The sequence below is a fragment of the Mobula birostris genome, chromosome 6 (genome assembly GCF_030028105.1).
Source record: "Mobula birostris isolate sMobBir1 chromosome 6, sMobBir1.hap1, whole genome shotgun sequence".
Lineage (NCBI taxonomy): Eukaryota > Metazoa > Chordata > Chondrichthyes > Myliobatiformes > Myliobatidae > Mobula > Mobula birostris.
In genome coordinates, this window is record NC_092375.1 from 186,972,475 (window position 1) to 186,999,655 (window position 27,181).

At 41.3% G+C, this 27,181-nt stretch overlaps 1 protein-coding gene across 1 annotated transcript in view; it reads right to left on the bottom strand.

Annotated features, from left to right (window-relative positions):
• Nucleotides 1–27,181, bottom strand: part of lrp2a (low density lipoprotein receptor-related protein 2a) — a 405,821-nt gene that overhangs the window by 240,517 nt on the left and 138,123 nt on the right. The window contains exons 23-29 of the mRNA XM_072259785.1: nucleotides 24,068–24,445; nucleotides 20,480–20,728; nucleotides 17,754–17,965; nucleotides 14,712–14,896; nucleotides 8,422–8,650; nucleotides 8,148–8,325; nucleotides 3,369–3,497 (exon numbers count right to left, since the gene is read on the bottom strand). Of these exons, the coding sequence (XP_072115886.1) occupies nucleotides 3,369–3,497; nucleotides 8,148–8,325; nucleotides 8,422–8,650; nucleotides 14,712–14,896; nucleotides 17,754–17,965; nucleotides 20,480–20,728; nucleotides 24,068–24,445 (1,560 nt within the window). The remainder of the gene's footprint in view (nucleotides 1–3,368; nucleotides 3,498–8,147; nucleotides 8,326–8,421; nucleotides 8,651–14,711; nucleotides 14,897–17,753; nucleotides 17,966–20,479; nucleotides 20,729–24,067; nucleotides 24,446–27,181) is intronic.

Here is a 27,181-nt window from a genome sequence, read left to right on the forward strand (position 1 = left end):
GTAAATTTGTGCGTGTATCAAATAATGTATTCATGTTTGTAATTTTTACCTCCCGGTAAAAACCCTTAAAGGGGGGAAGTGTGACGAGAATACACATAGATAAGATGTTAGCTGTCCTGTGTGATCAGCAGTTGGTCTGCCACCTGTCCTCAGGGAGGAAGGAGAGATAAGGAACAATGAAGCAGCATGTGGAGATGTTAATGAAGGAGCCATCAGTCTGGGTATTGCCAAGATCGGCTCCCCCTTTGAACCCTGAACTGTTTGAAGTGATGGACAGGCGATACCCCAGCAGGGGGATAAAAAGGGACAGGTTCGCTAAGGCAGGACACATGACACCCGAGGTAACGAGACCCTGGAAGCGGTGCGCCTCTCACGAGTCGGTGGGAAGTACCGGACAACGCACAGGGTGGAAAGGTACGATCAGCGGGAACCCGGTGTGTGTCCGCCCTTGCTTGGGTGCCGAGTTCACTGCAGAGGATCGACCGCATCTGGAGGAGGCGTCACAGTGGGTGACCTCAGGTGACATCACCAAGGACCTGCCCAAAAGCTGCTTGTGAGCCATATCGCCGGTCTGTGAGTGGAAGCCGTGTCTGAATGATCGGTCGTTCCCGTTCTCTCTCTCTCCCTCCCCCCACGTTGTCCATCGCCATGGCAACGATTACTGCGAACTGAACTAAATTGGACTGAACTTTTGTGTCACTTTGAAATTTGGTCATTTACCCCTAGACAACGATAGAGCTTGATTGATGCTGTTATCTTAATTCTGTGCACATGTGTGGTTATCATTGCTGAACTGTTGCATTTATTATCCTTTCGATTACTGTGTTGCTTGTTTCTTTAATAAAACTTTCTTAGTTCTAGTAATCCAGACTCCAACTGAGTGATCCATTTCTGCTGGTTTGGCAACCCAGTTACGGGGTACGTAACAAGAGTCAACCTGCAGAGCACCTTTGAGTGTCCTATGGGACTCAGACCCCACGATCCCTCTAATCCTCCACACTGCCAAGAGTCTTACCATTAATACTATATTCTGCCATCATATTTAACCTACAAAAATGAACCACCTCACACTTATCTGGGTTGAACTCCATCTGCCACGTCTCAGCCCAGTTTTGCATCCTATCAATGTTCCGTTGTAACCTCTGACAGCCCTCCATACTATCCACAACACCTCCAACCTTTGTGTCATCAGCAAATTTACTAGCCCATCCCTTCACTTCCTCATTCAGGTTATTAATAAAAATGACGAAGAATAGGGGTCCCAGAACAGATCCCTGAGGCACACCATGGGTCATTGACCTCCATACAGACTATAATGGAATTGACTAACGTAGACTATATTGGAATAGAGAGTGCTCCTGTAATTCAATCTGTTGTTATATCATTTCCTGGCTGTTCAGTGTACTTCAGCTGCATCACTCCAACAGCAATTAAAATTCAGATAATTTACAAAATAAAAATTACTTGTTTTTTTGGTATAATCTCATCACAATGAGAAGACCATAAGACCACAAGACACAGGAGCAGAATTAGGCCATTCAGCCCATTGAGTCTGCTCTACCATTCAGTCATGGCTGATCTCAGATCCCACTCAACCCCATACATCTGCCTTCTCGTCATATCCTTTGTTGCCCTGACTGATCAGGAAACAATCAACTTCCACCTTAAATATACCCACAGACTTGGCCTCCACTGCAGTCTGTAGCAGAACATTCCACAGATTCATTACTCTCTGGCTAAAAAAATTCCTCCTTACCTCTGTTCTAAAAGGTCGCCCCTCAATTTTCAGGCTGTGCCCTTTAGTTCTGGATACCCACACCATAGGAAACATCCTCTCCACCTTATCTAGTCCTTTCAACATTCGGTAGGTTTCAATGAGATTCTCACGCATTCTTCTAAATTCCAGTGAGTACAGGCCCAAAGCTGCCAAACGCCACTCATATGTTAACCCCTTCATTCCCTGAATCATCCTTGCGAACCTGCTCTGGACTCTCTCCAATGACAACACATCCTTGAAGACCATGAGGAGCAGGAAAAAAAATTTTGAAGAAAAAAACCGCATTAATGTCATTGTCAAGGTGAATTGTTTCTTTAACGTTGTAATAGCTTTGGTTGGTGGTGGGGATAACTTCCACTACCAATTAAATGCACCCAATGGCATGCATCTCAAATAGCATCTGACAATCAAGTCCAGCTCCTGGCCTTCACATGCAGCATAGCTACTAGGCCCAATGGAACCATTTCTACAGACAGGAGAAGGTGCAAGGGTGGGTTACTGGTGCCTTACAACCAGTCACTTCAGGCAGGTGGGGCTCATCAGTCGAGTTTGGCAACTCATCTCAGAGAAGGAAAACTCTGATCTCAAACCTCCTTGTGGCTATACCCACTCATGGGGAATGCTTTGAGAGTAAACCCTGAGGAAAAAATCCACAGCTGGAATCTCTAAGGCAGTGGTACGTTGAGTTCAACACTGTCTGGTAACTCCTGTGACACTGCTGGTACCAAAACGTATTGGTTTCTGCTGATGCTTTGGGTTCATCAGATGCAAGGGGACGGGGAGTTGCTATATGGGCAACAACTTGCCTTCTATATTGTACTGCTCTATCTTGCGTACCAGCACAGCTTGGATGCAACACCCATGGTCAATCCTGAGCAACAGAGGCCATCACTATACGGCACTTTAAATTTCAGCAGAGCACTAATGATTTCAGAGTAAGAGTAGAAGCTACAATGAAATTTGAATGTGTCCGTGATTTTGTCTACCTGAAGACAAGAGGGGGAGGGATCCTCCTGTCTTCTCCTATCATTTCGGATCTCCCCCTCCCGCTCACACTTTCAAATCTCTTACTAGCTCTTCCTTCAGTTAGTCCTGACGAAGGGTCTCAGCCCGAAACGTCGACTGTACCTCTTCCTAGAGATGCTGCCTGGCCTGCTGCGTTCACCAGCAACTTTAATGTGTGTTGCTTGAATTTCCAGCATCTGCAGAATTCCTCGTGTTTACGAGATCATTAACCATAATCTTTCATGTTCATTGATAATCTCAAATAGAATTTTTATATAAAACTTTTAAAATTTCTGTTTTTTGCACTACTCATCTTAATTTAACTATCTAATAAACATATAGATACTTACTGTAATTCAGTTTTTTCCTATTTATCATTGTACTTCTGCCACAATGTTAACAAACTTCATGACATATGCCCGTGATATTAAACCTGATTCTGGTTACATATATTTCTCCCAGTAATGCACGTCTACGAGTCACTATAACTTGAGAATTTGAATTATTTATTTCTGCAGCACAACTAGGGATTCATTACTAAAGGAGAGCATTTTATGACGAGAGGTAACGAGTGACATTATCGCACCTTTATTACAATGCTCCATATCGGACATCAGTTTCCAGCCCGAAGGGCAGACACATGAATACCATTTAGGTGGTGATGCAGACAGGAGGCACAAATGGCTGCAGGGGTTTGAGAGACATGGATTCCAGGCTACAACACAAAATATACAAATATCCATAATTACACAGAAATCACTATTAGCAAGACTAGTTAAGCAAAATAGTGTACAAAAATGACTGGAAGAACTTTAAGACATTTTAGTTTAATACAGAATTCAGAACTAGAAAATATTTGCATCATAAAGTGACTGATGATGCCAACTTTACAATATCGTTGCTGTAAGCTTGGATGTAATCCAGGCAGAAGATATTTCCATATTGTTTTCCTATCATGGAAATAGTAAGCAAATACAGTTTAGACCAAAAGACCATAAGACACAGGAGTAGAATTAGGCCAACTGGCCCACTGAGTCTGCTCCATCATTCAATCATCTTTTTTTCTATCCCCGTAACCTTTGATGCTATGTCCAATCAAGAACCTATCAATCTCTGCTTTAAATATACCCAACAACCTGCCCTCCACAGCTGCATGTGCCAACAAATTCCACAAATTCACCACCCCTTGGTTAAAGAAAGTTATCTACATCTCTGTTTTGAAAGGGTGTCCCTCTATCCTGAGGCTGTGCCCTCTTGTCCTAAACTCTCCCACCATGGGAAACATCCTTTCCACATCTACTCTGTCTAGGCCTTTCAACATTCAAAAGGTTTCAATGAGATTCCCCCCTCATCCTTCTGAATTCCAGCAAGTAGAAACCCAGAGCCATCAAACATTCCTCCTATGATAACCCTTTCATTCCTGGAATCATGCTTGTGAACCTCCTCTGAACCCTCTCCAATGCCAGCACATCTTTTCTAAGATGAGGGTCTCAAAACTGTTCACAACACTCAAGGTGAGGCCTCACCAGTGCTTTATAAAGCCTCAGCATCACATCCTTGCTCTTGTATTCTAGACCTCTTGAAATCAATGCTAACATGGCATTTGCCTTCCTCACCACCAACTCAACCTGTAAGTAAACCTTCAGGGTGTTCTGCACAAGGACTCCCAAGTCCCTCTGCATCTTAGATTCCTGGATTTTCTCCTTGTTTAGAAAATAGTCCGCACATTTATTTCTACTACCAAAATGCATGATTATGCATTTTCCAACATTGTATTTCATTTGCCACCTTCTTGCCGATTCTCCTAATCTGTCTAAGTCCTTCTGCATCCTGTCTGTTTCCTCAACACTACTTGCCCCTCCACTAATCTTCGTATCATCTGCAAACTTGGCAACAAAGCCATCTATTCCATCATCTAAATCATTTATATACAGCATAAAAAGAAGTGGTCCCAACACCAAATCCTGCAAACACCACTAGTCACTGGCAGCCAACCAGAAAAGGATCGTTTTATTCCCACTCGCTGCCTCCTACCAATCAGCCAATGCTCTAACTATGCCAGTAACTTTCCTGTAATACCATGGGCTCTTGGTAAGCAGCCTCATCTGTGGCACCTTGTCAAGGCCTTCTAAAAATCCAAATATACAACATCTATAATTTCCTTTCTGCTGCCTTCCGCCTTTCTTAAAGAGTGGAGTAACATTTGCAATTTTCCCGTCTTCTGGCACCATGCCAGAGTCCAGTCATTTTTGAAAGATCATTTCTAATTCCATCACAATCTCTAAAACTAACTCTTTCAGAACTCTAGGGTGCAGTTCCTCTGGTCCGGGTGACTTATGTACCTTTAGGTCTTTCAGCTTTTTGAGCACTTTCTCTCTTGTAAAAGTAGCTGCACCCACTTCTCTTCCTTCACACACTGCAACATCAGGTATACTGCTAGTGTCTTCTACAGTGAAGACCGATGAAAAATACTCATTCAGTTCATCAGCCATCTCCTTGTCCCCCGTTATTATTTTTCCTGTCTCATTTTCTAGTGGTCCTATATCCACTCTCATTTCTCTTATTTTTAACATACTTGAAAAAACTTTTACTATATACTCTGATATTATTTGCTAGCTTGCTTTCATATTTCATCTTTTCCCTTCTAATGATTTTTTTTAATTGCTCTCTGTAGGTCTTTAAAAACTTCCCAATCCTCTATCTTCCCACTAATTTTTGCTTTGTTGTATGCCCTTTCTTCTGCTTTTCCAATAGCTTTGACTTTCTTTGTCAGCCATGGCTGTAATATTTTACCATTTGAGTATTTCTTCATTTTTGGAATACACATGTCCTGCACATTCCTCATTTTTCCCAGACACGCACACCATTGCTGCTCTGCTGACATCTCTGCCAATTTACTTTGGCCAAATCCTCTCTCATACCACTGTAATTTCCCTTACTCCACTGAAATACTGCTACATCAGACTTTACTTTCCCCCATCAAATTTCAAGTTGAACACAATCATGTAATGATCATTGGTTCCTAAAGGTTCTTTTACCTTAAGCTCCCTAATCACCTCCGGTTCATTACATAACACCTAATCCAGTATAGCTGATCCCCTAGTAGGCTCAATGACAAACTGCTCTAAAAAGCTATCTTTTAGGCATTGAACAAACTCACTCTCTTGAGATCCATTACCAACCCGATTTTCCCAATCGGCCTGCATGTTAAAATCTCCCATGACTACCATAACATGCCTTTTTGACTCGCCCTTTCTATTTCCTATTGTAACCTATGGTCCACCACCCAGGCACTGTTGGGAGGTCTGTATAAAACTGCCATTAATGTCCTTTTAACCTTGCAGTTTCTTAACTCAACTCACAAGGGTTCAACATCTTCCGATCCTATGTCACATCTTTCTACTGATTTCATGCCATTCTTTACAGGTAGAGCCACACCACCCCACCCCACCCCCACCTACCTTCCTATCCCTCTGATACAATGTGTAACTTTGGACATTCAGCTCCCAAATACAACTATCCTTCAGCCATGATTCAGTGATGGCCACAACATTATACCTGGCAATCTGCAACATGACAACAAGATCATCCACCTTATTTCTTATACTATGTGCATTTAGATGCAACACCTTAAGTACCATATTTGCTATTCTTTCTGACTCTGCATCCCTAATAATTTGATACTCAGCCTGTTGGCTGCAACTAAGTCCCATCACCTGCCTGCCCTTCCTGACAATCTGACTACACACTATCTCTACTTTTTTATCGTCCGTCCTTTCCTGAGTCCCTCACTCCAATTCCCAGCCTCCTGCCAAATTAGTTTAAACCCTCCCCAACAGCTCTGACAAACCTGCCCACAAGAATATTGGTCCCCCTTGGGTTCAGGTGCAACCCATCACTTTTGAACAGATCATACCTCCCCCAGAAGAGATCCCAATTATCCAAGATCCTGAAGCCCTGCCCCCTGCACCAGCTTCTCATCCATGCATTAATCTGCCGAATCATCCTGTTCCTACCCTCACTGGCACGTAGCACAGGCAGCAATCCAGAAATTGCTACCTGGGGGGTCCTGCTTCTCAGCTTTCCACCTAGCTCTCTAAATTCTCTTTTCAGGACCTCATTGCTTGTCCTTCCTATGTCATTGGTACCAATATGTACCAAGACATCTGGCTGCTCCCTCCCTTTCTAAAATGTCGTGGACGCAATCTCAGTTATCTCTGAGCCTGGCACCTGCAAGGCAACATACCATCCGGGTGTCCCGTTCACATTTACAGAATCTCCAGTCTGTTCCCCTCACTATTGAGTCCTCTATCACTGCCACTCCCTTCTTCTCTCACTTTCCCTTCTGCACCACGGACCCATGCACAAAGCCTGTAACCCAGTCGCCGCGAGGTCATCCCCCACAAAACTACCCAAAGCGGTATACTTGTTTTTGAGGGGAATGGCCACAGGAGTGCTCTGCGCTTCCTGCCTATTTCTGTTTCTCCTGACAGTCACCCAGCGATTCGCCTCCTGCAACTTCGGGGTGACTACTTCCCTATAACTTTGATCAATTATATCCTCGCTCTCCCGTACAAGTTTAAAACCAGAAGAGGAGAGGAATTTTCTATGAGTTCAATTTACCATTAAACTTTACTTGCTGAGTAAACGCTCACATCCTCCATAGTCCTGAAGTGTTACCAATTTTGAATATCAATAGTACAAACATTGTGGCATTTACCGTTTGATGTTTCAGTTATTAAACAAGCACTAATATTATAGGTCCCTCAAAGTCCAATCCTACATCCCTGTCATGAGAGGTGGAAATGGGTAAGGAAGACCAACAGGGCTCTGGTGAAGCTGTATAGGCCAATCTCCTGTACAGTGGATGCAAAGATTTGAAGAAACATTGATGAACTCCAACCATACCACTGACTTCAGAGGACGATGGAGACGAGAGGTCATTGATGGCCTTACCTCCACTGGAAGCTAAGGGCCCAAATAAGTATGTAAAATATTAGGATGGCAGAGCTCCTTCCGTCCGCAAGCCTGCAGATCACCCTTGGGCAAGGTGTAGCACCTGCTTAACCCACCCCCACCATCAATCAGGGTCGCAGGAAGCCATGGGAGCAGGTGGTGGATGGTCATGTGAGCAGTAAATCCTGCAAGTCCTAGTTATATGACCACTGACACCAGGCAGACAATCCCTGAAGAGTATTGATAGGGGGAGCTCACACATATTGTAAACATACTGTCCAGAGTAAGACAATGGCAAACCACTTCTGCAGAATTTGCCAAGAATAATTATGGTTATGGAAAGACCATGACTGCATCCATCGTACAACATGGTACATAACAAATGAAAGAACTAATACTTTTGACATACCAGGAGGTTGCCTTACAGAATGAATGGCAGCAATTCCAAGGGGCTGTACAATATTACTGATCATCACAGTCTGATTCCTTCCATGCCACTTATTTACTCCAACAACACGGTTGGAATGCCGATCAGTCCAATACACAAAATCTTCAAAAATGGTTAAGGCATGTGGGTGTCTCAATATCTACAAAAGAGAGTGTTATGATCTGAAATACATAATTTCTATAGAATGCATTCAGCTATTTCCTAAAATAAACAGGTGATCTAATATTTCACTTACTAAGTCACTTGCCAAAATTTGTCTCCTGTTATTTCCATCATAGTCACAGTATTCAATAAAATCCAAATATGCATCAGCAAAGTAAAGTAGTTTAGTTGGATAATCAATACTTAAACCGTTGGGCCAGTAGATCTTGTTGCTTATCAGAACAGTTCGCAATGTGCCATCCATGCTGGCTTTTTCTATTCGTGGATTTCTTCCCCAGTCTGTCCAGAACATTAGGTGAATACTACAAGGTAAAAATCAAATTAATAAACCCAATTAAAGATCACAATATCTCCCCAGTACTCTCCAGGACCATCAACAGCGCTGGATCTCAGTTATTTTCTGATCCTTAGGGTTCATCCGAGGGTCAAGAAGAACAAGGACTCTTAATTCTTTGTGATCATTTATTTTAAAGTTTAAACAAACATACAAATACTAGGCAAACTAATTGAGGAGCTGAGAAGCAAAACAGAGATTCAATGAAAAGAAGAAGAAAAGATAAGATGGCACCTCTGAAAAATCTTTATAATCCTGTTACCTTTATAGTCCAGACAACAGAAATTCCTTAGATAAGAATAAACCAATCAATAGTTGCAGAATTACATCACGTGGGAGAAGTATTAACACTAAGTATTAACACTTAGTCAATGAAAAATGAGGAAGGTGATAAACCGTTATGTAACTGGGAGAAAGAAGACTGAGATTCGGAGCGGGAGTGTGGACGAAGCCTTTTTTAAATTTTTCGGTTTTTTCATCAGCGTCGAGAGAGTCAGGCCTGTGCAGGCATGTGACATCGTGGAGGGAAACGAGGAAAATTTAAAAGGACTCAAATCCTGATTTGAGTTCAATTCGGAGAAAGAAGACTGAGATTTGGAGCGGGAGTGTGGAGGAAGCCTTTTTAAAATTTTTTTTTAATTTAAATTTAAACCCTTGTGCCCCTTGACAATAAGTACTCCTGCTTGAGTAATGTTGGGGGGGGGGCACAGCTTACCTGGGGGAAGCAACAATGGCCGTGCCTCCGGCACAGAGTCCGGCCCTGTAGCTAAGAAGGATAGGGAACGGAAGAGGAGGGCAATAGTAATAATAGGGGACTCAGTAGTTAGGGGGTCAGATAGACGATTCTGTTGACGAAGTCCGGAGACCCGAATGGTAGTTTGCCTCCCTGGTGCCAGGGTCCGTGATGTTTCTGATCGCGTCCAAGAGATCTTGAAGTGGAAGGGAGAGGAGCCAGAGGCCGTGGTACATATAGGTACCAATGACATAGGTGGAAAAGAGGAGAAGTCCTGAAAGAAGAATACAGGGAGTTAGGAAGGGAGTTGAGAAAAAGAACGACAAAGGTAGTAATCTCAGGATTACCGCCTGTGCTACGCGACAGTGGGAGTAGGAATGCAATGAGATGCAGGATAAATGCGTGGCTGAGGGATTGGAGCGGGGGCAGGGATACGGGTTTTTTGATCATTAGGACCACTATTGGCGCAGGCGTGACCCATACAAAGGGGACGGGTTGCACTTTAATCATAGGGGGACCAATATCCTGGCAGGGAGATTTGCGAGGGCTGCTGAGGTGACTTTAAACTAGAATGGTTGGGGGGAGGGAATCAAATTAAGGAGACTAGGAGAGGGGAGGTTGATGTAGGGGAAAAAGAAGAAGAAGATAACAAATTTGTTTGCTCATTTAAGGATAAACAGAGTGGGAGGTGGAGAGCATCTTAAATGCATCTATTTTAATGCTAGGAGCATTGTAAGAAAGGTGGATGAGCTTAGAGCATGGATTGATACCAGGAAATATGATGTTGTAGCTATTAGTGAAACGTGGTTGCAGGAGGGGTGTGATTGGCAACTAAATATTCCAGGATTTCGTTGCTTCAGGTGTAATACAATAGGAGGGGCAAGAGGGGGAGGTGTTACATTGCTTGTCAGAGATTATATAACAGCGGTGCTCTGGCAGGATAGATTAGTGGACTCGTCTAGGGAGGTTATTTGAGTGGAATTGAGGAATAGGAAAGGTGTTGTGACGCTTATAGGGGTGTATTATGGACCAGCTAATGGGGATCGAGAACTGGAGGAGCAAATTTGTAAGGAGATAGCAGATATTTGTAGTAAGCACAAGGTTGTGATTGTAGGAGATTTTAATTTTCCAAAATAAGACTGGGAAGCCCATTCTGTAAAAGGGCTGGATGGTTTAGAGTTTGTAAAATGTGTGCAGGATAGTTTTTAGAAGCAATACATAGAGGTACCAACTAGAGAAGGGGCAGTGTTGGATCTCCTTTTAGGGAATGAGACAGGGCAGGTGACGGAGGTATTTGTTGGGGAGCACTTCGGATCCAGTGATCACAATACAATTAGTTTCAATGTAATTATGGAGAAGGATAGGACTGGACCTAGGATTGAGATTTTTGATTGGAGAAAGGCTAATTTTGAGGAGATGTGAAAAGATTTAGAAGGAGTGGATTGAGAAAATTTGTTTTATGGGAAGGATGTAACAGAGAAATGGAGGTCACTTAAAGGAGAAATTTTGAGGGTTCAGAATCCTTATGTTCCTGTTAGGTTGAAAGGAAAGGTTAAAAGTTTGAGAGAGCCATAGTTTTCAAGAGATATTAGAAACTTGGTTCAGAAAAAGAGAGGGATCTTCAATAAATATAGGCAGCTTTGAGTTAATGAGGTACTCGAGGAATATAAAGAATGTAAAAAGAACCTTAAGAAAGAAATTAGAAAAGCTAAAAGAAGATACGAGGCTGCTTTGGTAAGTAAGGTGAAAATAAATCCAAAGGGTTTCTACAGTTATGTTAGTGGCAAAAGGATAGTGAGGGATAAAATTGGTCCCTTGGAGAATCAGAGTGGACGGCTGTGTGCAGAGCCAAGAGAGATGGGGGAGATTTTGAACGTAAAGGAAACAAGTAGGGTAGTTATGGAAAGTATGACAATTAAAAAAGAGGAAGTACTGGCACTTTTAAGGAATATAAAAGTGGATAAGTCTCTGGGTCTGGACAAGATATTCCCTTGGACTTTGAGGGAAGTTAGTATAGAAATAGCAGGGGCTCTGACAGAAATATTTCAAATGTCATTAGAAACGGGAATGGTGCCGGAAGATTGGCATATTGGTCATGTGGTTCCATTGTTTAAAAAGGGTTCTAAGAGTAAACCTGGCAATTATCAGCCTGTGAGTTTGACATCAGTGGTGGGTCAATTGATGGAGAGTATTCTTAGAGATGGTATATATAATTTTCTGGATAGACAGGGTCTAATTAGGAACAGTCAACATGGATTTGTGCGTGGAAGGTCATGTTTGACAAATCTTACTGAATTTTTTGATGAGGTTACTAAGAAAGTTGACGAGGGTAAAATGGTGGATGTTGTCTATATGGACGTCAGTAAGGCCTTTGACAAGATTCCACATGGAAGGTTAGTTAGGAAGGTTCAATCGTTAGGCATTAATATGGAAGTAGTAAAATGGATTCAGCAGTGGCTAGACGGGAGACACCAGAGAGTAGTGTTGGATAACTGTGTGTCAGATTGGAGGACGGTGTGTAGCGGTGTGCCTCAGGGATCTGTACTGGGTCCAATGTTGTTTGTAATATATATTAATGATCTGGATGATGGGGTGGTAAATTGGATTAGTAAGTATGCAGATGATACTAAGATAGGTGGTGTTGTGGATGATGAGGTAGGTTTTCAAAACTTGCAGAGAGATTTAGGCCAGTTAGAAGAATGGGCTGAAAGATGGCAGATGGAGTTTAATGCTGAAAAATGTGAGGTGCTACAATTTGGTAGAACTAGTCAAAATAGGACATACATGGTAAATGGTACGGCATTAAAGAATGATTTAGAACAGGAATCTAGGAATAATGGTGCATAGTTCCCTGAAGATAGAACCTCATGTGGATAGGGTGGTGAAGAAAGCTTTTGGTTTGCTGGCCTTTATTGATCAGAGCATCGAGTATAGGAGTTGGGATGTAATGCTGAATTTGTATAAGACATTGGTAAGGCCAAATCTGGAGTATTGTGTACAGTTCTGGTCACCGAATTATAGGAAAGATGTCAATAAAATTGAGTACAGAGAAGGTTTACTAAAATGTTGCCTGGGTTTCATCTCCTAAGTTACAGAGAAAGGTTGAACAAGTTAGGTCTTTATTCTTTGGAGCATAGAAGGTTGAGGGGGGACTTGATAGAGGTGTTTAAAATTATGAGGGGGATTGATAGAGTTGATGTGTTTAGACTTTTTCCATTGAGAGTGGGGAAGATTCAAACAAGAGGACATGGGTTGAGAATTAGAGGACAAAAGTTTAGGGGTAACATGAGGGGGAACTTCTTTACTTAGAGAGTGGTAGCTGTGTGGAATGAACTTCCAGCAGAAGTGGTTGAGGCAGGTTCTATGTTGTCGTTTAAAGTTAAATTGGATAGATATATGGACAGGAAAGGAATGGAGGGTTATGAGCTGAGTGCAGGTCGGTGGAACTAGGATAGGGTAAGAGTTCGGCACGAACTGGAAGGGCCGAGATGGCCTGTTTCCGTACTGTATTTGTTATATGGTTATATGGTTATATAACTGCTCTACCTCTTCCTGCTCATAAGTGGGGAAGAACCACCACGTACTGTGAAAAATGCTTAAGTTTGTTAAAAAGTATATATTATGATTAAACTATGACTTTAGTCATATCAATTCATCCAATATATCATAAAACATGTTTTAAAAACAGTGGATTCCAATAGCAGTTATCATGACGGCTTTTCGATGCTTAGCAACTTTGTTTATTTCACAGAATAGGGAAAATGGATCACAAGTTAAACAATCAATATTTAACTCTTTGGAAATAGTTTCAAATGAGCAGTTGACCATATGTTTGTTTTTCCTCCTTATCACTCATTTCCACAGTGTAATGAAATACGATCAAGCTAAGGACCGACTGACGTCACTTGGTTGAGACACATGAATCCACAAGATTCAGTGGAAAAGTTTGAACTGAAATAATTAAAACTTAACACCCAGGTTGCTGGTAAATAGTATAGATTAAACAATCTTAAAAGCTTTAGGGTATATTTAGTACACTGGTATTTCTCCAGTACCTATTGCATAAGGAGCACAAATACCAAGTAGAGTCTAAGTAATGCCCCGAAGAAGGGCCCAGAACAGATTGAACCAATAAAATTGTTTTAAAGTTATTTATCTATTTACTTATTTGAGATACAGCTTGGAATACGGCTTTATGGCCCTTTGAGCCACACTGCCCAGCAACTCACCTATTTGACCCTAGCCTAATCACAGGACAATTTATAATGACCAATTAAACTGCCAACTGGTACACCTTTGAACTGTGGGAGCAAACTGGAGCAGCTGGAGGAAACACATGGTGGTATTGGTCACAGGGAGAACATACAAACTCCTGACAAGGAGTAGAGGGAATTGAACCTGGATCACATGAAATGTGAAGCATTCTGCTAACCATGCTACTGTACCACCCTATTCTTATACGTTATTATTATTAAATTGTTAATTGATTAGTTATGTCACATTTACCGAGATACAGCTAAAAACAGATGTCTCCAAACACAAAGTAGTGGAAAGTGAAAAGCAATGGAAAAAGAAAACAGAGTAACAGATAAAGTACATGCAGCTACATATTTTTTGGTGGTTTTGGTAGCTATTGTGGGTGGTGGGATGGAGATGCATCTCTACCAAAGGAGATGTAAGGTGCTCCTTCCCTCCATTAGCCTGCAAGTCACCCTTGGGCAAGGAATAGCACTTGCTTAGCCATCACCGCGCCCCCCCCCCCCCACCCTGATCATGGTGACGTGAATATGGAAACAGGTTGTGGATGGTCATATGAGCAGCTAGTGCATACCACAAGTCCAGTCCTGGTTATGCGATCACTGACACCAGGCAATCTCTGAAGAGTATTGATAATGGCTGTGGTCACCAGTCTTGTAAATACACTGCCCAGAAGGTGGCAATGGCAAACCACTTCTGAGAAAAATTTGTCAAGAATAGTCCTACTTCTTTTTCTATTTGCACAATTCGTTGTCTTCTGCATTCTGGTTGAACACCCTAGTTGGGTGGTCTTTCATTGATTCTGTTATAGTTATTATCCTATAGATTTATTGAGTATGCCCACAAGAAATTAGATACCAGGGTTGTATATTGTGACATACATGTACTTTGAATTTTGAAGTTTGTAATTTGAAAGACATTGTCACACGACTGACATTAAAACAAGAGCTGCAGAATATTTTTCAATAAATAGCCCTTCCACCCCAACATACAGTTCATGCAAATTTTAAAAACACATTGAATTTAAATTTTGTCTTACTCATTTCTAGGATCCAACACCAGACCTCTTGGATTTGTTATATTATCACTGACTAACACAGTTCTGTGGCTGCCATCCAGTTTTGATACTTCAATTGTTTGAAGAATGTAGTCCACCCAATATAGATTGCGACCAATCCAGTCCACAGCTATATTTTCAGTGACAGTCACTCCACTATCAAATATCTGTTGGCAAAGAGATTGAAACATTTGTGATGAAGCCTCATAGAAAAAAAATAGAAATTAAACCATATAATATCACTTTTGTGTGTATACAGTACATTCCAATTTCTATGAAATATGAACTGTAAATGAAAATCAGGGATTTGTGCATGATTTGTGAAGTCCAGAATCCTCATTTCACATTCTTCCTAACATCAAATGTGAAATCCTTCCTGGATTTTGATTTGTATTGTGTGGCCTTGTGCATGTTACAGACCTCGCGTGCAGGCTTTCAAATCAGTAATGAAGCCTGTGTGGAAATAATAATAAATGCTTGATTAATCCCAAAGGAGAAATTATTTCATTACAGCACCAACTTTTAAAAGCACACTTAGCAATAATAATAAATAGCAATAATAAATATAATAATAAAAAAGTACTGAATAATATATACAATAATAATTTACTAATGTGCAAGAATGGGCAATATTGTGCAATAACAATGTACAAAATAATAAAACAGACACTATTGTACTATGATGTGTGTTCTCCTGTCGCTCAGAGATGAACTGTTGTATATGCTTACTGCATTTGGTAGGAAAGATTTTCTGTAACGATCCTTGTGACAGCGGAGCTCAATGAGCCTGTTTGAAAGGGTGCACCGCTGCTTATTCAGTAGATCATGGAGAGGCTGTGCATGATTTTATATATATCTGCAACCCTGGTCTTTAGGTCTTTATAGATATCAACGTAAGGGTTGCACCAGAAGTGATGCCAGCTGGGTACCAGATATATAACAGTACTATCAACTTACCTTTGAGTTATTTACTTAGCAGTTCTCCTTGAAAACACTGACTCCTACTCCCCCACAAGCTCAGTACCAAATTTGACCCCTCTCTAGTACCACTGATCATCCAATTCACCAACCCTCTTGTCACCCAACAATTGCCAAATGCCATCCTCATTTATCTGTTGAGCACTCCCCTAACCAGTGATCAAATATCTTGGACCTTGGGTCCTTTCAAATTTTACTTAGCCAAAAACAGCTGCAAAAAAAAAAATGTTGGTACGCTACTCAATGACCTATCAATGCACTTCCGCAAGTCCTGAGAAAGTTGTAGGCTATAATTTTGAACATAATGAAATATGGCATTAAACAGACCATTTTGTATCACACATCCATGGTAGTCCCTTCTGAATATTTGGTTCCATGGTTGGCACTGAATACCAAGAAAGGAGTACAGTGGTGGTCAACACCATGGTAATTATTTAGTACCAGTGATCAAAGTCACACTTCTAACCCATATTTGTTTTTACTGTTAAAAGCATAATTCCCAGAATCGTTTCTGAACACTTTAGAGGTGAAGGATAATCATGGATTCTTGAGTTTTTGTGAATTTTAGTTTCAGAAGCAGTATGAATTAAATGACAAGATTTTCTGTCCAAAAACAATTATTGCAGAACATTTCTATTGCAATGGTTTTATGCATCTGATGATAAAATTTCATTGAAAGTCCTATTTTCTAAATGCCATTAGGAACTTAGCATACCAATAGAAAGGTTCCATAAGATGGATATAATACTTCCATGTGTAGGATTTTTTTTTGAGATGCAGTGTGAAATAGGCCCACCCGGCCCTTCGAGCCGCACTGCCCAGCAATCCCCTGATCTTATATTAGCCTGATCATAGGACAACTTACAATGACCAGTTAACCTACCCAACGGTACATCCTTGGACTGTGGAGGAAACCGGAGCACCCAATGGAAACCCATGAGGTCAAAGAGAGAACCTACAAATTCCTTACAGACAAAAGCAGGAATTGAACCCAGGTCACTGGCATTGTAAAGCATTGTGCCAACCACTACGCCACAAAGCTACCTTGTGGAGGACACAGGCATCTACATGAAAAAGAGTGCAATGAAGATTCACGTGTAAACATCTGCACTACTTGCTTACTACTAGTCTTACCCAAGGGGTTGACTTCTGCATTGGGATTCTTTAAGCAAAGCTCAAGCTTAGCTGAGGCCCTGCAGGCAAGTCTAATGCCTTGGATGTTTCAAATACTCTTCCACAATGTTCATTCCTCCACTCACGCTTCACTTCCTCAGGCACACTCAATATTTAGAAGAATGAGGGGTGTCCTCATTGAAACCCATCGAATGGTGAAAGGCCTCGATAGAGTGGATGTGGAGAGGATGTTTCCTATGGTGGAGGAGTCTAAGACCAGAGGACACTGCCTCAGAAAGAGGTACGTCCTTTCAGAATGGAGATGAGAAGGAATTTGTTCAGCCAGAGGGTAGTGAATCTGTGGAATTCATTGTCACAGGAGACTGTGGAGGCCAATCACTGAATATATTTAAAGTAGAGATTGATGGATTCTTGACTTGCAAGGGCATCAAAGGTTACAGGTAGAAGGCAGGAGAACGGGGTTAAGCGGGATAATAAATTAGCCATGATGGAATGGTGGAGCAGACGCAATGGGCCATAATTCTGCTCATATATCTTATGATCTTTTGGTCTTACATCCATTTACCTGAAGCATCTGCAGATTATAAGCCAACTGTATACCTTAATCCCATCCCAAACTCACCCCTTCCTACGACAGGAGTCAAGACCTTTGAGTAAAATTTGTATTTAACCGGCACTGTGAACTATGTTTTGAGTCTCATGTACAAAAGAGCTGTGTTGCCTGCAAACCTTTCACAGAAACAGCTCATGTAACCTATGCTGGGCTACTTTATACTTAAAACCAAACATGTTACAATAGTTGGACATCTATGCCCATTATCTGCATTATCATGTTAGAATCCACCATAATGGATAAAGTAAGCAACTTGTTTGAAATCACATTGTTCTACCAGAGAACAGAAATATACTTACAATTTTTCGATCTGTTCCATTTTGAAAAGCACTCCAAACCTTGTCCTCAGTCACGTCTGACCAATAAATTCGATCAGTCTTAGAATCAAAATCAATTGCAACGATATTCCTCCCATCACGGATCACACTTTGAATGGTAGGTGGCCGTACATTGATGGTTTCAGAAACCAGATGACCGCGACTTGCCACCATTAACTGAACATGTGTTGAATCTAGATAGAAAATCAGCATGTTAATTGTATTGATTTCAAAGCAACAAGAATTTACTAAGAAATTCATTAAAAACTTACTAATTATGTCTTAGCAATTTACACTTACATCTTAGGCAACCCAATGGAGTTGAGGATGACACGCTTCTAATCTAATTCTATTGATTTCAAAATAGTTGAAGTGTCCTTTGTCAGAACTGCAGACTCTGCCTTGGGTGACACTCGATAGTGCACATAGGTAAACTGCTTGGAGTTCTGTGTTCGTTCCACAATTGCCAAATGGTTTTCAAGTGGTTTTATTGCAGGGATTTAAGGTACTCGGTGCCTTCCCTGATGCTGAGTCTTAACATGCAGGGGAGCCGGCTGGATTCGAACTCAGGACCTTTCGTCCCGAAGTCCAGTTCTGATGCCACTATGCCACCAGCCGGGTCAAGAGTAGAATATATACCAAAAAAAGGGCTTAATATTGAGGAAAAAATCAATTAGAAAGACGATGAAAAAATGCATTGCTAAGATAACTGGAATATGGGAATCATACCAGTTCACACGATATCATTTATCCTAAAAGATAAGTAGGCATATGGGCCAACCCAGGCTGCAGGATAGCTGTACCTTTCTGTCAAGGTGCCACATTACATTGTGATGGATCTCAGTCAAGGGCTCCCAACCTTTTTTATGCCATGGGATGTTACCATTAACTGAGGGGTGCATGGACGCCAGGTTGGAAATTCTTGATCTAATCTGAGCTCAGAACTGAGCAGTCTAAAAACACCCTGTTGGAATTACATACCTCAATTATAATCCAGATATGCAAATGCCAATGACATCATTCCAGTAAAACTAGAAGTACTCAATACATAGTTGTGTCAATTCTGGTATGGGCTACCTAAGTTAGGTGTGGATTACAATAGCATTCCTGCTTTCAAAGCAATAAATGTCACATTCAAATGAGCGAATGGCAAGTGACTGAAAATCTGCAATTCTTCTGGCTATTTCTACCTTCCCAATACTATCAGCTGGTTATCTAACTGGTGCTGTTGCATATAGGACTTCTCATCAACCCCGTGAATAATGGCAAGGGTAGTAGAAGAGTGTGTAACAACATTTCAGAGAGATAACTTACTTGCAGATTTCCTGACCTAAATATTATTACTCCAATTTAAAATTTTGTTGAAATTCAGTTCTGAACTCTACAATTCCCTGCATATTCTGATATTAACAAGCAGTAAAAAAAAACAGAAGAGATTCTCCAGATGCAGAGAATTGAGAGCAACACATACAAAAATGCTGGAGAAACAGCAGGTCAGAGAGCATCTATGGAAATTAATAGGGTATAAGAATAATGCGGGCCATACTATACAGAGAAAGTATTATTCGCAGTGGAAAGAAAGAGAATATATAGATTGTAAACTGGAGATTGAAAATGTAGATAAAATGCTTCTTTATAAAATAGATTGTGCAATCTTTTCTCCCTAGTTTAAAGCAGGAGTTCTCAACCTGGGGTGCAGGGACCCCTCGGCTAACAGTAGGGGTCCATGATAGGCGTCCTGGCTTAAAGGATCGATAAGCAAGAAAGTGTTGATAGCAGACAAACTGAATAATAATGTTTTGTAAAATCTTCTGCCCCAATTGAACATATTAGTTTGGTTTGGTAGTGATAGAAGGAAAAGATCATCCATTCGTAATGGATTACCACAGGCTAGTTGGTAGACAAATAGGCAATAATTGTGGATAGAAAATTACATTCCAATAACATGATCTAAATAGAGGAAGCATTACCACAAGAGTTCACTAATGGCCACTATGTTGAAATGAGCAGGTTAGCTCGGAACTAGATGGCTTTTCAGTTCGTAAAAGTGCTTGTCTATTATTACATACTTAATAACTGGTCCAACTTTGAAGCTTTGTATTCATGGCAAAGACATATTACGATGATTATGATTACCAGGTGGCATGGTAGCAAAGTGATTAGCACAACATTTTACATATTACAGTACAGGTGACCCGAATTCAGTTCCCACCACCGCCTGTAAGGAGTTTATACGTTCTCCCCGCGACCATGTGGGTTTCCTCTGGGTGCTCCAGCTTCCTCGCACAGTCCAAAGACCTACTGGCTGGTAGGTTAATTGGTCATTGTAAATTGTCCCGTGATTAAATCAGGAGATTACTGGACAGTGTGGCTCGAAGGGCCGGAAGGGTCTAGCCCGTGCTGTATCTCAATCAATCAATCAAGGTAGATAGATAGGTATCCAGATATATATAAATATAGACATCCACTTAGATAAATAGATAGCTAGTTAGATCCTACAGGGAAAAAACTATTTTCTTGGTTTCCATAGATAGATTCACACCTTGTTCATTTTTTCTACACGTCACGTGAAACTATTCCTTTACTAACAGTTTCAGGAACCATGTGAATAAATTCCGTGGATTATATGGGAAAAAATTACAGCAATACAGTTATTGGTCTGATAAAATTCATTTCAGCTGAACACAGAAAAATTAAACTAACTTTACCTGAAACTTTACAGGTCTTTTGATCAGCTTGTAAAGCATAACCTTCATCACAGGTGCATCTGAAAGAACCTCTTTCATTGTAACATATCTGACTACAACTGCCCGGTGGATTACACTCATCCATATCTTCACAGGTCTTCGAGTCATTTGTAAGCTGATAGCCACTTGGACAAGAGCACTTTGCACCAAAAGGCCCCTGAATACATCCATGTGTGCATCCTGCATTGCCTTCCTCACAGCTTTCCATACCTAGATATTGTCAGAAACAAAGGCAGAAGTAATTTCAGAGCAGCACCTTAAATCTTTATTTTAACACTCCCATATTTCTTCATAGCATTTGAATCAACTGTTTCGTATGACAAGACTACAAAACAAATTCCTGGAGTTAACTTTTAACTTGTTACTGAATTCACGGATAGTAACCTTTCTCAAAGGCAAGCTTATGAAAGCAGAATCAGGTTTAATATCACTAGCATATGTTACATGCTCAAGGAGATCTTTTTTTTTGTGAGAATGATATAATGGTCTTTTGGAGGTCACCTGATGTGATTTTCCTGCCGATGTGAGATCACGTGATGACATGTGCCCCGTGACTATATAAGGGTCGACCCAGGTGAAGCAGCGTTTTTTTTTAAGCTTGTAGATTTCCAGGTAGAACGTGCTGTATCTCTGGTTCTGTTGCGTGTTTGTTTTTGGTGACGCAATTTCATTTTTAAAACGGAGTGTGTGTTCTATTGCAAAATACCATATTATTTGGACTGCAAATTTTTGCTGGATGTGTTGATTTACTCAATTCCAACATTAGAAGGGAAAGTGAAGAACTTATCAAAGTTACAGGATCGAAGGATCGAGAGGAGTCTGCATCGTTTGACAGTTTAATAAAGGGCCGACCTTATTGAGTCTTCGTTGGAGGAGTAGCTACCTGCATCGAGATAACTCTTGCTAAAAAGAGCAAGGAGTTCATGCAAAAAGGTGCTCTCTCTCTCTAAAGGAATTTAAAGTCAGTTGATTTAAACTGTTTATTTTCGGCATCGTGAATCCTGTGGACAGAACCAGCAGTAAAGTTGCGTCTGTGAAGAAATCCTTCTCCACAGAAGTCTCTCCCAATTGAATGTGTAAATCTGTTGGACTTCCGAAGTTATCGCTTTAAGAACTATATTTGACTTCATCGCTTTAAGAACTGTTTTCGCATTTAATCCTTTAAGAACCAGAGCCAAGTGACGAGGTGCTGAACGGCTGCATATCTGTTAACTTCCAGTTAAAGTTTTCGTTTGTTTTTTTTTCCTTATCGTTTATCCGTGTTTAATAAATGTTTGGTTGTTTTTATATAACCTGTCTCGATTGATATTCATTGCTGCCGTTTACGTAACACATATGTAGTGAAACACATCAAAGTTGCTGGTAAACGCAGCAGGCCAGGTAGCATCTCTAGGAAGAGGTACAGTCGACATTTCGGGCCGAGACCCTTCGTCAGGACTAACTGAAAGAAGAGACAGTAAGAGATTTGAAAGTGGGAGGGGGAGGGGGAGATCCAAAATGATAGGAGAAGACAGGAGGGGGAGGGATGGAACCAAGAGCTGGACAGTTGATTGGCAAAAGGGATATGACAGGGTCATGGGATAGGAGACCCAGGGAGAAAGAAAAGGGGGAGGGGGGGGAAAACCCAGAGGATGGGCAAGGGGTATAGTGAGAGGGACAGAGGGAGAAAACGGAGAGAGGGGAAAAAAAGAATGTGTGTATATAAATAAATAACGGACGGGGTACGAGGGAGAGGTGGGGCATTAGCGGAAGTTAGAGAAGTCAATGTTCATGCCATCAGGTTGGAGGCTACCCAAACGGAATATAAGGCGTTGTTCCTCCAACCTGACTGTGGCTTCATCTTTACAGTAGAGGAGGCCGTGGATAGACATATCAGAATGGGAATGGGACATGGAATTAAAATGTGTGGCCACTGGGAGATCCTGCTTTCTCTGGCGGACAGAGCGTAGGTGAAATTTGTTAAGTAAATTTGTAGGTGACTATTTGGTGAAAATTTGTTAACTTTACAACAGCAGTACAATGTAATACATGATTAATATAAAGTATTAAATAGTTAAATTAAATATGTAGTGTAAAAACAGAAATGTAAAAAGTAGTGAGTTAGTGTTCATGGGTTCAATGTCCATTCAGAAATCGTACGGTAGAGGGGAAGAAAGGAAGCTTGTGATTCTGGGGCACTAAAGCTAAGGGTGGCTTGGGAGGCAGCTCCGATTGAAACAATGGAAACCATTAAATACTCTCATTTCGGCCTGCTACAGCTGAGAACCACAACTGCATCCAAGGTCTGTTCAGTTAGTAATGACGTTTTAGTGTGATTAAAAGATCTGTTGCTGCTCAGAACCAATGGAAATAGATCGGACTTTAGCACTGTCCCTTTAAGATGTCGGCAGAAGCGAGGGCATCTGCTGGGCTAATGATGTGTTCAAATCTAAACTGCATCAAATTAATTTGAGGACTGATATGTGGAGATGAGTTCATCGCTCAGCTAAGCATGATTTTTTTTCCTTTTTATGATTGATGCTTATTTTGGATTTTTACAGTAAAATAAGTCAAAGTACATTTATTATCAGAGTATGTATTTGGAATACAACTCTGACATTCACCCTCCCGCAGACAGCCACGAAACAAAGAAACATCATGGAACCCATTCAAGAAAATATCAGAAAAAGAACAATCTGTGCAAACAACAAAAGGCAAGTGGACACAGTAAGAATATAATGTATTAACATCTAAGAGAAGTTTGGATAGGTACGTGGATAGTAGGGATATGGAGGGCTGTGATCCCGGTGCAAGTTGAAGGTTAGGCAGTTTCAATGGTTCTGGCATGGAGTAGATAGGCTGAAGGGCCTGTTTCTGTGCTGTACTTCTCTATGACTCTTATATTAATAATTTAGTTACTTATCTTGCGACTGTTCATATATTCCATCTTTCACTGCATGTTAGGTTTACAAATGCAATTCAGTTAGTCCAAATCAAGTGTAAGAACATTTATAATTACTTGAAAATCATTCAAATTACGATTCTAAAGTTCAGAGTGATTAGTTTAATTGTCATAGAATTTACAGGTGTAAGTTTAAATGAAGTTTTTCTGAAGGTAACTACAGAAACGAGGTGTATGTCCAAGAGTGCTGTAAAAATCAAGGGAAGTGATTGATTTTAAAATTAATTGCCTGAAACATCAGTAACAACTGTAAGAATGTACAATGACCCAGCATTATTATATACATTACACAAAATAACAATAATATCTTGACTTCTGAATCTGATGCATCACTGAAACATGATTTTAATGGCTCACTGGTTGTTATAAACCCTTAAGATCATAAGAGAGAGGAGGAGAGTTAGGCTATTTGGCCCAATGAGTGTGCTCCCTGCTCCACATGGACAAATACAGTGCAAAAGTCTGAGGGACACTGTGTGTGTGTGTGTGTGTGTGTACACACACACACTTATAAGGACTTTTGCACAGTACCACAGTACTCTAAGTACAGTGCTGGGTCCCAAGTTCATTATACAAAATATGAAAATAATTAAAAGTGCTTTACTTACTGCAGAATGGAGATTCATCTGCACCATTTGGGCAGTCAGGAGTGTGGTCACAAATCTTATCCAAATTTAGACAGACGCTGAGTCCTGGGCACTGCCACTGGTCGCTGCCACATTGAAATGGTTGTGTTGGGCAGTTCCTTTCATCACTCATATCCCTACAGTCGTTATCACCATCACAAAGCCAAGTCATGGAGACACAGTTTCCATTGTCACATCGAAAATAGTTTGCAGAGCAGTTCTTCGGTAAACAGCTGAGATGTTCATCTGATCCTTCAATACAGTCTGCATGGCCATCACATTCCCAATTTGATGGTATGCAAGAACCATCACCTTGGCACTGAAATTCATTTTGGTGACACATTCCTGGAGGCCGAGTGGCTACAAAAGAAAAACAATGTTGCAATTAACATTTTCTGATATTTAGGTAATACAACTTTTTGTGTCGTCATTCCACACCACGAGCCTCCAGAAGATCCTCAATATTTTCTGGCCAAGAAAAATCCCCAACCAAACCCTACTCCTGCAGTGTCATCAAGAGGACATGGCCACAACCATCATGAGCAAACATTGGAGATGGATGGGGCATGTGGTGAGAAGAGAGGCCAACTCCTTCATCAAGACATTTGGACCCTAAAGGCTGGAAGAAATGCAAGAGACCAAAGACAACTAGGTGTCGTACTGTAGAGGCAGAAATGACAATCTTGAACCACACCTGGGGCACAATACAGAAAATGGCCAAGGACAGAGAGATGGAGGACCTTATTGCTGCCCGAAGTGCCAGCCGGATAACAGTCAGTAAGAAGGCAATCTTTAAAACAATAACAGTAAATGGGAGCAATGAAAAACAAACTGTGCAAATGCAAATATAAATAAATAGCAATAAATAATGAGCATGAAAAACAAGATAGAGTCCTTAAAATGAGGTCATCAGTTGTGGGAACACCAGAAGTAGAATGAATATAGTTATCCCCTTTTGTTCAAGATGGTTGAGGGGTGGTAACTTTTGTTCCAGATGGCCGAGGGGTGGTAACTGTTCTTGAACCTGGTGACGTAAATCCTGAAGCACTTATACCCTCTACCTGATGGCAACAGAGAGAAAATAGCATTGCCTGGGATCTCTGAAGATGGATGCTGCTTTCCTAGAGCAATGCTTCATGTGGATGTGCTCAATGGTTGGGACGGCTTTACCCATGATGTACTTGGCCATATCCAGTACCTTTTGTAGGATTTTCCACTCAAAGGCATTGGTGTTCCCAATACCAGGCTATAATCCAGCCAGTCAGCACACTCTCCACTACACATCTGTAGAAGTTTGCCAAGGTTGTTGATGACATGCAAAATCTCTGCAGGCTCCTGAGGAAGCAGAGGTGCAGCCATGCTTTCTTTGTAATTATATTTATATTGTGGGATAGTGACACCCAGGAATTTAAAGTTATTAACTCTCTTCACCTCTGATCTTCTGATGATTGCTGGCTCATGGACCTCTGGTTTCCTTCTCCTGAAGTCTACATTCAGTTCCTTGGTCTTATTGACATTGAGTGGGATGTTGTTGTTATTACACCACTCAGCCAAGTTTTTAATCTCCCTCCTGTATGCTGATTCATCACCACCTTTGATACAGTCCACAACAGTGGTGTCATCTGCAAACTTCTATATGGTGCTGGAGCTGTACTTAGCCACATAAGTCTTTGGTGTAAAGTGAGCAGAGCAGGGTGCTAAGCACACCTCCTTGTGGTGCTCCTGTGCTGATGGTGATAGCGGAGGAGGTGTTTTTGCTAATTCAAACTGACTGGGGTCTACAAGTGGGGAAATCCAGGATCCAATTGCACAAGGGGATGTTGAGTTACTGATTAGTTTTCAGGGGATGAAGATATTAAATGCTGAGCTGTAATCGATAAAGAGCATCCTGATGTATGCATCTTTACTGTCCAGATGTTCTAGGGTTGTGTGAAGAGCTAATGAGATGGCATCCGCTGTAGACTTGTTGCTTTAGTATGCAAACTGGAGTGGATCCAAGTCGCCACTCAGACAGGAGCTGATACGTTTCAACACCAGCCTCTCGAAAGCATTCATCAGTGCGGATGTAAATGCCAATGGGCGCTAGACATTGAAACAGCTACCAGTATGATTGAAGCCTGCTTGAAGCAGGTGGGTACCACACACTGCCAGGGAGAGAGGCTGAAGATATCATGATGACCATAAGATATAGGAACAGAACTAGGCCATTTGGCCCATCGAGTCTGCTCTGCCATTCCATCATGGCTGATCCAATTTTCCTTTCAGCCCCAATCTCCTGCCTTCTCCCACATATCCCATCATGCCCTGACCAATCAAGAATCTATCAACCATTGCCTTAAATATACAGAAAGACTTGACCTCCACAGCTGCCTGTGGCAAAGAATTCCACAGATTCACTACTCACTGGCTAAAAAAATCCTCATACTCACCATACTAAAAGGACACCCCTCTATTCTGAGGCAGTGTCCTCTGGTCTTAGACTCTCCCACCATAGGAAATATTCTCTCCACATCCACTCTTATCAGGGCCTTTCACCATTCAACAGGTTTCAATGAGGTAACCCCTCGTTCTTCTGAATTCAAGAGAATACAGGCCCAGAGCTATCAAATGCTCTTCATATGACAAGCCATTCAAACCTGGAATCATTTTCATGTACCACCTTTGAACCCTCAGCTCATCCTATCTTACATAAGGTGCCCAAACCTGCTCACAATACTCAAAGTGAGACCTCACCAGCATTTTATAAAGTCTCAACATTACTTCCTTGTGTTTATATTCTAGTCAGTTGGTCATCACAGTCTTCAGTACTCAGCCAGAGACTCCTTCCAGATCAGATACTTTCCTTGGACTCATTCTCTGGAAGGCAGCCCACACGTCAACTTCAGATACTGAGGCCAAAGGATCACCATGAGACATGGAGGGTGTGCAATGGCTCCTCTCTGTTCTGGTGAGCAAGGTGAGCATAGAAGGCATTGAGCTCATCTGGAAGTGAAGTTCTGCTGTCCCCTACATCACAAGATTTAACTTTGTAGGAGGTCATACCTTTCAAATTCTGCACTGCTGTCGAACGTCCCTCGTGGATTCCAGTCTAGTCAG